At 37.6% G+C, this 15694-nt stretch overlaps 1 protein-coding gene across 1 annotated transcript in view; it reads right to left on the reverse strand.

Annotated features, from left to right (window-relative positions):
• HEPH (hephaestin) overlaps positions 1-15694 on the reverse strand; it is a 192176-nt gene that overhangs the window by 161330 nt on the left and 15152 nt on the right. Inside the window, exons 2-4 of the mRNA XM_075538245.1 lie at positions 4134-4344; positions 2191-2435; positions 557-769 (exon numbers count right to left, since the gene is read on the reverse strand). Of these exons, the coding sequence (XP_075394360.1) occupies positions 557-769; positions 2191-2435; positions 4134-4309 (634 nt within the window). The 5' untranslated portion in view covers positions 4310-4344. The remainder of the gene's footprint in view (positions 1-556; positions 770-2190; positions 2436-4133; positions 4345-15694) is intronic.

A 15694-nucleotide genomic window follows, 5' to 3' on the forward strand; every position in this document is an offset into this window, starting at 1 on the left:
GAGGAGGATAGAAAATAAGATAAAGCCTTTTCCTGCTAATTTTATTTTTGCAATCCCCAGATAAAACCACCAATTAAGCTAGGCCTAGGACCTAAAATAATTCCTTCTACCAATTGTACCCTTTAATCCAGAGTAGGATTTTAGCTTGATCATATTCCTGTAACATCCAGGTTTCCAAGCCTGACTATACCATGAGCACATCCTACTTCCAACCAAGTTCTCAATATTCTCCAAACTGATGGATTCAATACTATCCACACCTTGTCTTCTGTGTTGTCTTAATTAATGTTTTTCATTATTGCATTCTTATTAGAGTTTTAATAAGAAATAAGAAAAGAATGTGAAAGGACACACATTGTTTTCAGTTTTGAAAAAATAGTTTTTAAGTAGAAAAATCATACTAGAAAGGGACTCTGGAAGGGTTTGTTACTGCTAGTAAATAAGAATGCTGATTAACATTCCTGGGACTACTGCTACCCATTATATAGATAGATAAATCACTGCTTTCCCTAGATGTTTCAAATTAGATTTCATAGCTCACGCTTGGGTCGTGTACCTCTTTTACAAGTGAGGAGAGGTCCAATTAGGCCAGTTGCAATGTCTCTTGGAGCATCCACATGAGAATGGTAGATCCAGGTGAGGCATGCTGGGTCAGCATCTGTGGGTGCATGGCTTTCTGGAATGGTCCAGTTGTAGACATGGCTACCCCCAGGGGGAACACAATCATCAGCTTTCATCTTCCCAGAGGATCCATCTGGGTATAGGGAACCTAGAACATGAAATTAGCACATTCTTAGTCACAGAGTCACTGAGAGGGAGTGTGGTAGGTCGAGAAAATATGAATAGACTAACACGTGGACACTTAAGTTCAGGCTTGGAAAGAGAGGAATAAGCTCCAGGTAGTAGTACTTCTGGCAAACTGATAAATATATTCAATCATGTAACATCTAGCCAAAGAACCTCAGACATTATGTCAAAAAAATGGGTGGAGAGGTAGCAGCCACTGGAGGAGCTGTAGTCAGGCAAAGTGCTACATGACCTGATCTAGCAGTGCCCAAGTACAAAGCGGGTAGTATGGAGGCAAAGGAGAAGAGAGAACTCCCTTCCTTCAAGCACTCATTCTGGAAAACAGAACACAGATAGGAATAAAATATTAGTTGTAAGTCACCTTAATGATCAGTTGATCAACCTCCTCATTTTATGGAAGACAAAAAAGAGTGAAAATAATTTGCCTAAAGTCATATATGTAGTTAGTGTGTATGCCAGAATCTTCTGATTTCCCACTCTATTTTCCTTATTAAATGTTGTCAGCATTATAGACAATGGACTTGAGATAGTGGCAGATACAGATGAAAAACTGTCTCCTTTTAAAAAAAACCAAACTAGCAAATGAAAACAAACACAGATCCTTCAGAAGACAGTGATATTAGATTAACACTCCCCTATAGTACACTATTTTCAAAGCACCTTCAAATACTTTATGGAAATTTCATCTCAGGATACTTCTTGTGATACAAACAAAACAAAACTCACTGCCACTGAGTCAATGCCAACTCATAGTTACCTTATAGGACAGGGTAGAACTGCCCCTGTGAGTTTCTGAGACGGTAATTCTTTATGGTAGTAGAAAGTCCTGTTTTTCTCCTGCAGAGTGGATTACCTTGCAATTAGCAACTCAATGTGTCACCACTACACTACCAAGGTTCCTTCTTGTCATAAAAGATACTCCGGACAGGGCAAGATATGACAAAATAATAATCTATAAATTATCAAGGGCTCATGAGGGAGGGGGGAACGGAGAGGGAGGGGGGAAAAAAGAGGACCTGATACAAAGGGCTTTAGTGGAGAGCAAATGCTTTGAAAATGATTAGGGTAAAGAATGTACGGATGTGCTTTATGCAATTGATGTATGTATATGTATGGATTGTGATAAGAGTTGTATGAGCCCCTAATAAAATGTAAAAAAAAGATAGATTATATTTCCACATTTCTGAAGATCAAAGTTATACAGTGCAGAACTGAAGCCAACAACCAGTCATATTTTTTTTCTGAAGAGAGAATTTGTCATCTCATATCAACGAGTGATAAAAAGCTGTCCTTTCTTTTAGTCCTTCTATGCCAAATAGTCAGGGAAAATGTGAAAATGTTATTTTTTGTGGAATGGGAGAAATAAAGGTTGGACTGGTTTACCTTCTGAGTCCTTCTCATAGAAAACTCCATGGGGGTGGATGGTATAAGGACGAGTGGCAAAATTCTTGAGGTGGACAAGCATGACATCCCCCACCTCAGCCTGCAGCACTGGCCCCAGAAAGCCCAACCACGCTGGTTGAGCCACTTCATCCATGTATGAGCTGTCCCTGTATTCCTTGTAGATAGTCTTCTGGTAAGTACTCCCTATTCGGTTCTTGTCCGACTTTAGGAAGCTTGAAGCAATTCTGAGAAAGAGAGAGAGTTACAATTAGCCAAAATATTTGAATCTCTGAAGGGTTGTTTTCCTGAAGAAGCTGACGAAAATATGCCCGCCTTTGTTTAGAGGGTTTATATTGATCAAAACATAAGTTTGTACTGATAAAAACATGAAAGCTTTAGGTTAGAGGTCACATATGTGGAAGCATATGAATCTGTTCATATTTGGTTGATTTTAATATATACAAAAGGGGCTTAATTTTACATAGTTCTACTTAATATATAGTAATGGGATGGTGATCAACTGTGGAGATCAGCTTTACCTTATTAATTCCCATTTGATGTGGCCTACTTAGTATCATTGTGCTATACATGAAAGGTCTTATAATGCAGTGTTTAAGTGCAGAGCCATGCTGCTTGAACTATGTATAAACACTGCTATTTATAAATTTTTAGGATTTTGAGTAAATTATTTAAATTCTTTTTGCAGTTTCCTAATCTGTAGAATGAAGATAATTACACTCCCTAACCCATACAGTTGCTAATAGAGACTTAATGAATTAAAATACATAAAAAGCTTAGAACAGTTTTAGCACATACTATAAGATCATTAAATAATAATTATTACTTCAAAGCATTCAATATGGGTGATTATTTAGCTTTCCCTGAAGGATATTTTGCATTACATTAAAAATTACTGTCAAAATTCTAACAAATGGTTACTACAGGCACTGCGAAGTACAACTACTTCAAAGGATTTTCTTGGCTCTAATTTTTATATAAACAAATTTCCAGGCCTTTCTTCCATGGTGCTGCAGGGTGGGTTTGAACTACCAATCTTTACATTCATAATCAAACACAAAATACTTTTACTAACCTGGGACCTAATATACATTAGGTCTACATTACCCTACATCTGAGTAATCTACATTACCCAGATTTAAATCCTATTGAATATTCATTTAATAACTGTGTTACTTGAAAGAGGCACTTGACCTGCCTGAGGCTCAGCTTTCTTGTCCATAAAATAAAGAAGCTCACCTCATTTAGTTTTTCAAAGAAAAATAACAAAGTATGTTAATTTTTAGTATAGCACCTGCCATAGTGTTATATAAGTGGTAACTATTACTGCTATTTCCTTGATTCTGAGGCTCACCTTTTTATTTCACACTTACATGTATAAGAACTAACGATGAAAGTCACAAACAGTATCTATTTTTATGTTTCTTTCATTTTTGTACTCACTGGCCTGTGATTCATGTGGTCAGCAGTTCAAAAACACAAGCAGCTGCAGGAGAAAGACTGGGCTTTCTACTACTGTAAACAGTTACAGTCTTGGAAACCCACACAGGGCCTGTTATGAGTCAGCATTGACTCAATGGCAGTGAGATTGGATTGGATAGTTACTTTTTAAAGCCAAACAATTGTTATTAAGTCAGAAATGTGGATTTTATTTTAGAATCAAGGAAATATGGAATTGTAATATATAAGGGACATTAATAGACTGAGCCACAACATTGTGGAAGAGTAAGCTATAGATGGGATAATGGCTCCTGAGTCAATCAACCTTTCCTTAGGAAACCTGTCACTGGGTAGAGGATTCAAAGAGCTCAAAAACTGTCTGTTATTATACCTTGAGAAAGGGCCCTCAAGAAGGTATCTCCTGTCCTCAACATAATGTCCCCTCCCACAATTCAAGTTCTAATACCACAAGAGATAATACCTACGTGTCATTGTCTAGAGGCTGGTTCTTGATTATATTTCTTCCTTTGGGAGCATAGTTCCATTGAACATCCTGGATGGCAAGATAATAGACTCGAGTAGCCCCATCAGTCAGTTGAGGCCACAGTGGATGTATTAATAGCAGGGCACAGAGGAAATGTCCAGGGTCCATGGTCCACATTACTTTGGCAAACAGTTAAATTGATATCTGCTGGCCTGGATAAAAGAGAGGCTTTGAATGTGTCTGGAAAACTAAGGACAGAAGAATCAGAAAATAAGAACCAAACAAAGTGACTGAGAAAGTAGAAATCAACTAGCCAAGATTCTCTGCTGTGGTAGTTATATAATTTTCATGTCAACTTGAACATTTATACAAGTGTAGGGGTGGTATTCAACTTGTTAATCATGTCACAACCTGATGGTGTGCCCCTGTGGGTGTGTCCGTCTCATAAGGAGGGCTCTGGGAACCTAACCGCCCTTCTCTGCCTTCACCTTTATGCTGAAGAGCTGCCAAAGCTTCCATGATTGTATCTACACAACTTTGCACCCACCAGCCTCTGCATCCTGCATCATTGATGTAGCAGCATCAGTCTGAAGAGGGACTTATGGACTAATTGCAAAGTTATGGGCTTGAACTGACTGGGCTGGGATGTTTTATTGATATATAATAACATTTTTATGTATAATCACATTTTGATATAAGTATCTTTACACATATAAATCTCTTTTGAGCTCATGCTTATGAGTTTCTCTGGATTTGTTTTTCTAGTCAACTCAGTCTAACACATATACTTTCCCTGATTCCTTTTTGTTCAATAAGTATTCACTGATGTGTTCACATTGGATTTTGAAGGCAAAATTAAAAATCATTTGTACTGATAATTATTTCCTCCAGAAGCAATATTTGTATTAAGTTTTTTCAGCGGTGTACAAAGAAGACTGTTCTTTGGCCCATGGACCAGGAAACAGATACCAGAACCCTGATGAAGCCATAAACTTACTCATTGTCTGAAACAAGTCACAAATTATTTCTATGCTTCTTTTTATAGTATGCGAAAGAGGAGACTCATTGTTGCCACTTCCTACTTCCAGTTAATTGTGGTTTAAAACAAATGAGAATTCACCAAAAGTAATGAGAATGCTCACAAACACGAAAATGTATCCTATTCCATGAACACAACAATTTTAAAAATTGCATTTCATTTGGACAATGGGATTCTCCATAGCAATGATAATGGAAAAATCCCAACAACATATGACAATATAGATGACTTTCAAACATAATGTTGCAGGAAAAATACACACAAAATAATATATATTATATATTTCATTTACATAAAGTTCAAAGTCAAGTAAAACTCATTTATTATGCTAGTAGTCAGAATAGTGTTTGCACTTGAGGGCAGTGGAAGGTATTCGTGACAGATATGTTCAATTTCTGAAAATAGTTTTAGAGTGTGAGTATTATACTTCAAAAGAAAAAAAAGAAACAAAACCAAATAAGAATATGTGAAGAAGCTGTTTCTAATTTCTCAGAAGAAAGATACTTTGTCCACCATCAAAGCTGTGCAAAACCCATTTCACGGTCCCAGTCCTGAGTCAGAAGCAAGCCCAAGTTTCTAGCCTTTAATTCCAGTTCAACCAGGAAGCTAGACTTCTTGGAGATGGAATAAAGCACACAGTCATACCATACATCACCCCCATCAAACTCTGAAACACAGATACCATTATCTATATAATATATTATGTATTATACTGACACATACATACACACAAGCAGACCTTCAATCTTATAGGGATGCATACACTTTTACCTATACATAGGACAACATTTATTGAATGACCATTGCATTCCTAACAATAACCCTAACAATCAGATGCTATTATTATCTCTAGATCACAAAAGAAGAAAATATAGAACAAAGGTTTAAAGTAATTTTATCATAGTCACTTGTTGGCAATTGGTATAGTTGGAACTCGAACCCAGGCAATATGGCTCCAGAATCTATGCTCTTAATTGCCATGCTAGACAGCCTTCCACCAAAGCATAATTCAATACTATAATGTAAACACACAAAGAATATGCCCATAGCTGCAGCCATATTTGGGAGGAACCATACATACTCTGAAATACTGAATGACATGTTGTTGCTATATTTCTATAAACAAACATAGATACAAAGGCAGAAACACACCAATGAATATGATGATGATAGTAATAACTCACTGAAAGAATATTACTTATAAACACTATGTTAAGCATTTGACAAAACTTATTACCATAAATACTTTTATGCAAGTACATGAGTAATAAAAAACATAAATTTAAAGGTATATACAGGAGGGTGTATGTAAAGGAAATCTCCAAATATTTACCCTGGCTAAATTCAGATATTTGAATTATGGTACTGGTGAAGAATATTCAAAGTACCATGGACTGACAAAAGAACAAACAAATCTGTACTGGAAGAAATACAAGTAGAATATTTCTTAGAAACAGGAATAGTGAGACTTCATCTCACCTATTTTGGACAATTTGTCAAGAGAGACCAGTCACTGGAAAAGAATACCATACATAGCAAAGTATAGAGTCAGTAAAAAGGAAGAAAGCCATCAACAAGACAGATTGGTATAGTGGCTGCAATAATGGGCTCAAATATGGTAACAGTTGCAATGATGGCTCAGGACTGAGCAGTGTTTAATTCTGCTGTACATAGGGTTGCTATAAGTCAGAACTGACTCTATGGTGCCTAACAACAAAAGCTGTAGATATTTTCTATGATTATGAAATAAATCTATAAATTTTCCTACAAGCTCTCGGGTTCCTCTATACTCAGCAGTCACCCAAGTGTTGGAAAACCCCAATATACAATGGCATTTACCAGAGAGAAAAGGGAACTCTTTTGGAGTTATTTTCAAATCCTGTTTGTCCCACGGACTTGTTAGTTTTATGGCTTTGGGCCATACTCAGTTACTGAAATTTACAGTAGGGATAAATATATCAACTTTGGATAAATTACCAAACTTCCATGATAGGGGCTTGTACAATTAGTGTCTAGAACATGCTAATTGCTGGTTTCTTTTCTTTATCTTCCTAGCTACAGTTTGTTCATTCAAACTACCCCACACACAACGTGCCTTCCATAGTTATGTTCTAAATTCTAACTTAAATATCAATTACTCCAGAAGTCCCAATCTAACTTCTCTGAGACAAAGTAGCACTAGCCACTGTAATGCCATCTTGTTGGCTACTCAATGACTTGTCTCTTTCTCCCTACCATCTCAGAATGTCCTACTAGTGATTTATTTTAGAATGTACTCTTACGTTCTCAAGATCAAAACTTTCTAATTAATAATTGTGTTCCTGTGCTTTAAACAGGATATTTATTTTATTAACCGGGATGTTATCATCAATGCTGTACCCTATAATGCTCATTAACTCTAAAGAATAGTAAGATTAATTTTGCTTCTGCTTCTGTCCATGTACATAGAACACAGACAGAAGTCCTAGACAAATGAAAAATGAGTTTTTGCCTTTAAAGGTGGACTGAAATGTTCACTCGGGACCGCAATCAAGGAGTCACTTTTAGATTCTCGCTGTCCGGTTAAAACCCAATAAAAGACTCTACTAAATTTCAAGACATTATAGTGGCGATCATTTACTTGAACCTGCAACACTCTCCATACCACTGTCTGGTCATAAAACTACTTACTCTATATAACACCCAAATATATTGTCATACATTGTATGGTTACTCTTCTGTCTCATTAACTGCCTTTATTTTCCATAATGGATTATGAAGTCCTTTGAAAGTAGTTGCTAAGTTTTAGAGGTCTTTGTGAATCTGTATAAGCCTTGATAATGGGGTCTAGTAAATGTGGCATAAACCACCAATTGTTCATGTTAACCCAATGTGTGTCAGTATGAAACTACTCCATAGGATTTTCCACCGTTCATTTTTTGCAAAGTAAATCACAAGGCCTTTCTATTGAGGCACCTCTGGGGTGGACTTCAAACACAAGTCTTTTAGTTAGCAGCTGTGTAGGTAGCCTTTTGTGCCATCTAGTGACTGTTGTTCCATAAACAATTAGTGTTAAAGAAACATAAAGGGGCACAATTATGCATTTTCCCACAGATGGCTCTAATTCAAATCCTGCCATTAGTTTAAAGGGTGTGTTTAGGCAAGTAACATCACATTATGATGCTTCTGTCTCTAATAGAGCTTTTAAACCATTTTGAGGTCACAGAACTGTTTGCATATCTATTGAAATATGCACAAATGCAGAATAAAAATATGGTATAGAAAGACCTCTTAAAGAACCCTTCCACCTCTCTCTCTTGTGCTGTCAATACTTGCATTCACTGATGAAACACAGGCACATTCACATGTGCCTACTTAAAGTACCACAGCAATAGCCACATTATGGTACTCATAGCAGGGAGAGTGTGTCCTTGATTCAATGAAAATCTGAATGTATCATGGAACTTCTTCAAGTTAGATTTTCAAGGAGGATTTTATATGAGACTTTCAAAGACTCCTTGATCTCATTTTCCTAGAGCAAAAACTTCCCCAGGAAGAATGCTCCACAACTGGAGAAGCATGTGGCAAACTTAGAAATGCTCCCTAGAAGACATCGGTAGAGATCTTCAGCATACAATGAATAAGCATTCAAAAGGAAGTAATCATCATTGCATGAACTAAAGGTCTAGAGATATATAGGTTCCAAAACTTATTTGCCCTACCACTCACTTTTCAGGAAGAATAAGTTATTCAGCATCCCCTAGCAATTAAAAAAATTTTAATTGTAGCATAAAATAGACAGTAAAATTTAGTATATATTTTGATCGCCTTCATTACAGCAATACCAGGGAGAGTGGGATCATTTACATTAGGAAATACTGAACTAGACAATAAAATCTAGGAAAAAATCTTACCTAGGATATGCCTAACATTTTCCACTTTATTGAGTCTTTTTCATAGCTGACTTCTTATTTAACTCTCAAAATCTGGTAAGGTAAGGATCATGCTTCGTATTTTGAATCAAACCACAGTTTTCAAATCAGACTATCTGAACAAATACACACTCCACTTCATAGCTATGTGATTTGAGCAAATTGCTTCACTTTTATATTTATAGTGTCTTTATCTGTAAAACAGAACAATAGTAGTAGTTAAATTATAGGGTTGTTTTGAAGATTAAATAAGATATGCAAATGCTTAGAGCATGTTTAAGTGCTCATGTACACAATTAACTGATCAAAAATATTAAAAACTAGTATTACTATAGATCGACGGTTCTCAACCTGTGGGTCGCGACCCCTTTGGGGGTTGAACGACCTTTTCACAGGGGTCACCTAAGACCATCTGAAAATACATAAATATTTCACAATATATAATTACATATTGTTTTGTGATTAATAACTATGATATAATAATGTTTAATTATGTTCATTATGTAGCAAATGAAATACGTCCTGCATATCAGATATTTACATTGCAATTCATAACAGTAGCAAACTTACAGATATGAAGTAACCACGAAAATAATTTTATGGTTGGAGGCCACCACAACGTGAGGAACTGTATTAAGGGGTCACAGCATTAAGAAGGTTGAGAACCACTGCTATAGATGACAAAATAAGTTCTGAAATAAAATTTCTATGTTCACAAATATATATATATATATATATCCAAAAATTCTCATATTCCATGATGTGCTCCAAGGTAAATTATTCTCTCCTTGGAAACAAGAGAGTATATTGGGAATAAAGAGAACTTCTGAGTCAGAAAAATTTACATTTGAGTCGTGTTTCAAATTGTGTTAAATTAGATAATCATATATATTATACTTAATAAATATTAGTTTTACTTTCTTCTAATCACTAGTTTCCTTTCTTTCATCCATAAGGTGGAATTTATCGTTGCTGTTACTACGGTTTTAAATTTGGTTTTGTCATACTCTAGAAGAATAGAAGAAAGAGAGAAACCATAGTTTAAATACATTGAGAATTTGCTCCAATCAGGGAGAAGTTCAATTAGCATCAAGTGAAGTCTTCTACATTCACCTTATTTTCCTGTCACCCTAAAGTCATCTGGGTCTTATTGTTAGATACCATCAATTAGCTTCCAACTCATAGGAACTCTGTGTGCAACAGAACAAACCACTGCTGGATCTTGTGCTATCTTCACCTTTTTCCTGTGTTTGAATCGATTGTTGTAGCCACAATGTCAATCCATATAATGGAGGATCTTCCTCCTCTTTTCTGGCCCTATACTTTACCAAGCATGATGTCTTTTTCCAGGTACTGATTTCTCATGATAATATGTCCAGCATCAAGCCAAGCATCCTCTACTTATATCTTACCTCCTTATCATGTCAAAGAGACCTGGACCTAGACTCCATCATCGATGGCAATTTGCATCACTATTTTTCCTAGAATGTACAAGTTGTTCATTTATGTGACAGTGGCCTTATCATTCCAGTGGCATACTGCATTATAAATTGGGCTCAATCTCACCAGGCGTTCCTTGGGAGAAAGATGAGGATTTCTGTTCCTATAAAGATCTACAGGTAAAAAAAACCTACAGATATATGAAATGCAGGATAGGTGAATATACAGAGACAACAACTAGAATAAGGTTCTGGGGGTGTGCTGGTGGTGAGTGTGATAAGGGGGGCTGATAGGAGTTCAAGAAGGAATAAAATGTTTTGGAACTGATTGTGGTAGCAATTGTACAACATTGAATGTACAATCAATATTATTGAACTATGGAATGGTATGATGTCCAGGTTTACGTCCAATAAAATGGTTGAGAAAAAAGAATTAAAAATTAAAAGATTTTCAGGCTTAGAACATAAATGGACAGTTCTACTCTAGTATAGGGTCACTATGAATTGGAATTGACTCGATGGCAGTGCATTTTGGGACTTGGTTTTGGATTTATCCATCTTGGAAACAAGTTTCAGCAGAGCTTCCAGATTAAGAACAAACTATAGAGTTGGGATAAGCTCTCTACTGAAAACCTTATGAATAAAAGTGGAACATCGTAAGATTTTGAAAAACCTCATGAATAAGAGAAGAATATTATCACATATAGTGCTATAAGATGGGCCCCTCAGGTTGGAAGGCACTCAAAATGAGTTACCTTCTCAAAAGCTTCTCAAAGTAGAATCAATCATAGTGACACAGATGGAATAAAGCTTTTGGAGCCTTCATGTGCAGACAATTAGAAGGAAAATTTAGACATTTAATAATAATTGGAAGAAGAAGGAATCTAGGAAAATTGGAAGTTGTTCGAAAAATAAAGACTGATATAACATAAATATATCATAGACATTAGTGAGCTGAAATGGGACTGACATTGGTAATTTTGAATCCAACAATCATATGCATTAATATGCCAGAAATGAAAATTAAAGAAATTGTGTTGCAGTTATTATCAGAAAGGACATTTCAAGTTCTATCTTGAAGTACAATTCTGTCTGTGATAGGATAGTATCTATCTACATACAAGGAAATTCAATAAATAAAACTATTATTCCAATTTACGCATCAACCACTAAACTACTGATGATCAAACCAGAGAATTTAACCAATTTCTTCAGCCTATAATTGATAAAACACGCTTTAAAAATGCATTGATAATTACTGGTTATTAGAAAGATGGAAACACAGAAAAACAAAAAACAAAACAAAAACTCACTGCCGTTCAGTTCATGCTGACTCATAGTGACCCTATAAGGCAGATTCTATGAATGTCTGAGATTTTAACTCTTTAAGGAGTAGAAAACCCCATAAGGAAGCACAAAAGTTGGAAAATACAGATTTGGTGATATAAATGAAGCTGGAAACTGTGATGGAATTTTGTAAACCAACAACTTCTTCACTTCAAACACCTTTTTTTTTAGCAATAAAAACAGCGACTATACATGTGGACTTCTCCAGATAAAATACAAAAAATCAAATAGGCTACATTTGTGGGAAGAGACAATAGAGAAGTTCAATAGCAACAGTGTAAAAGAGGTCAAGGACCTATTATGGAACAGATCAACAATTGTTCATATGTAAGTTCAGGTGAAGAAAACTGAAATAAGTTCAAAAGAGCCAAAATATTACCTTGAGTATATTCCACCTGAATTTCAAGAACATCTCAAAGAATAGATATGACTCATTGAACACTACTAACCACAGAAGACCTGAGGAGCTTTGGGATGACATCAAGAACATAATACAAAAAGAAAGCAGAAGGTCATTAAAAAGATATAAAAAAAGAAAAGATCAAAGTGGATGTCAGAAACTTTCTCTTAATTGTTAGACAAATGAAAGAAATAATGAAGTCAAAGAGCTGAACAGAAATTTCCAAAGAGCAACTTGAGAAGACAGAGTATTGTTATAAAATGTGCAAAGACCTAGAGTTAGAAATCTAAAAAAAGAGAACATATTCAGCATATCTCAAACTAAAAAGAAAAGCTAAAGGAAAAATTCAAGCCTTGGGTTGCCTTATTGAAAGATTCTATGAGGAAAATATTGAATGATATAGGAAGCATCAAAAGAAGATGGAACAAATACAGTCACTGTACCAAGAAAAACTAGTTAGCATTCAATCATTTCATGGTATAATATAGCCGAGAACCAATGATACTTCACATCCTCTGGGGAACCAGGACATGGGCCACAGAATACCGGGATATACAACCTTGGACCTTTGTGGTGTACTACATAATTCAACAACCATATCAGAGAAATGTAATGTGGAAATGCCACAAAGTGAACAGGGCTCTAACACAAATAAACATGTAGCCTGAAAACTTAAGGCCTAGATTACGAAAAGTGTGACAGAGCAGAAGGAACTATACCAAAAGTGTCAGCAGGCCAACTACCTTCTACTTACTACTTCAATGCCCTACTTGATTTTTTAAGATATGTATTATTCTGGCAGACCTGTGTCTGACATTGCCAGTGGATATTATTTTAAGCTTTGCTTGACCACTTACTTTCATTGTTTATGTAAATTGTGTCCAGTCACAGAAGGACTTGATCTGTGTGAGTAATCCATGTATCATGATTTTTAGTTAGCCTACACTTATTTAATCCCCCTTTCTGAATTCTGTCTTAAATATACTACCATAGGCTAAATCAATGACACTATAAAATGAAGGACCTTATGCTCCAGGGAGATGATTGATAAGATTCCCTACCTTAAAAATGCCTCTGAGGTGAACAAGAGGAAGATAGATAATAGAGACTTAGGAATAGATGTTGAGCTTGTGCTAAATCCTAGCTCCAATCTAAGATAACTAGTTCTTATAACATGTCCCTGTTTGATACTCACCCTGATAAAGGAAATACGGAAGATATGGGTGCTATAGAAAAATGTAGTGAAGAAATCAGATGGCATATAGCTATCAAGAATAACAGCAACTGGGGGTTTAAAGGGTTGTTTTCAAACAAGCAGCCATCTAAATGAGACAGATGTCAACTAAGCCCTCATGGAAAAAGCACACTAATTCCTGTGATCCAAGGAATGGAAAATATATAATCCAAATCAAAAGGAGGGTCAGAAGGCTATGGATGATCATGGGAACCCAGAATAAGTTTGCAACATCTACAAAGGTCATAAGTCTTTGGCGATTCCCCTCTAACCATAAGTGAAAGATGGAATACCCTGGTTATCAGACAGAGCATATTGGTGAGACAATTATAGTATATTGAAATGATGAATTTGGAAAAGGTCAATCAAGATGGCGCCCAGGCAATAAAAAAAATCATATAATTGTATATGTGGGTAAATGCAGAGTGGAGACTCAAAGTCCATCAGTAGGCAACTGGACACCCCCTTACTGAAGGGTTGTGGGGAGGAGATGAGCCAATCAGGGTTCAGGGTAGCAACAATGAAACATATAACTTCCCTCCAGTTCTTAAGTGCTTCCTCCCCTCCAGTATCATGATCCCAATTCTAACTTACAAATCTGGCTAGACCAGAGGATGTACATTGGTACAGATAGCAACTGGAAACACAGGGAATCCAGGACAGATGACCCATTTAGGACCAGTGGTGAGAGTGCCGATGCCTGGAGGGTGGAGGGAATGTGGGGTAGAAAGGAGGAACCGATTACAAGAATCTACGTATGGCCTCCTCCCTGGGGGATGGACAGGAGAGAAGAGGGCGAGGGGAGACGTCAGACAGTGTAACATATAACAAAATAGTAATAATTTATGAATTATGGAGGGTTCATGAGGGAGTGGGGGAGTGGGGAGGAAGGGGGAAAATTGAGGAGCCGATATGAAGGGCTCAAGTAGAAGGCAAATGTTTTGAGAACGATGGTGGCAACAAATGTACATATGTGCTTGACACAATGGATGTGTGTATGGATTGTGACAAGAATTGTATGAGCCCCCAATAAAATGATTTTTTTAAAAAGATGGTTCCCAGGTAAGCAGCACATACTGAGAGCTTTGTGCACAGTAGTCTAGTGTCCTGGTGGACTAGTGAAGGATTCTGGTGAGTGAGAGCACCACTTAGCACAGTGGTTCTCGACCTGTGGGTCGCGACCCCTTTGCGGGTTCAAAAAACCCTTTCACAGGGGTTGCCCAATTCATAAGAGTAGCAAAATTAGCGTTATGAAGTATCAACGAAAATAATTTTATGGTTGGTGAGATTACCCCAGCATGAGGAACTGTATTAAAGAGTTGCGGCATTAGGGAGGTTGGGAATCACTGCCCTAGGACAACACCTCCCCCCCACCCACACACATACACACACATCTGTCCTGAGCTGAAGGTCCTGAGATATGATCCTTGGAACATATCGGCTCTTCCAGCCGAGCACCCCTGCATGCCATTGCCACGACAGTCATGGTCACTGATTGCCCCACCTCACCCCATGGCCTGGTCTCCATGCCAGGAGCTGCTTGACTGCCAGGTGGAGACACATGCAGCTGTGGCAGGATCCCGTGTAGCAGTTGCCCACTCCCAGAGCTCCAGAAGGAGAGTGGCTTCCTTCTACTGCAGTTTCCTTCTCCCCACATGGCAGAAATCCACTGCCAAGTCGGGTCTCTCTTTCTATGCACCCAGGGCATTTGTAGCAGTTTTGGTGACCTGCAACTGGGGCGTCCAACCAACCATTGTTGCCCAAGACCCCTCCACTGGAAGCCCTACCTTCCTGCCCACTTCCACAGAGCTGAGCAGCACCAAGCTGCTCCCTTGAGCTCCCTTCCCAAGCTTGTGTGCTCCCTATATGCCCGCCTGCACCCACCAGCGCCACTACCATTCCCTGCCTGACTCCATACAGCTTGTGCCCTTCACGCTCTCCCCAGTGCCATCCTGTGCCACTATAGCACACTACAGCGTGCTACCCATCCTGGCAGCCCAGAGCACTCCCGCTGGCACCACTCCGGCTCCCTGTCTGAGTGTGTGCAGTTCCTGCCAGCTCCCTCCTGCACCTGGGGCACCCCACTACCATGCTGCTTCCTGCCAGCATCACTTCTGCACACAGGCTCAGCACTTCCCTAGCCTCTCAGGCCCATGAGGAGCAGGCAGGAGTGAATCCTTGATCTGAAGAGC

This window comes from Tenrec ecaudatus, chromosome X (genome assembly GCF_050624435.1).
Source record: "Tenrec ecaudatus isolate mTenEca1 chromosome X, mTenEca1.hap1, whole genome shotgun sequence".
NCBI classification, from domain to species: Eukaryota; Metazoa; Chordata; class Mammalia; order Afrosoricida; family Tenrecidae; genus Tenrec; species Tenrec ecaudatus.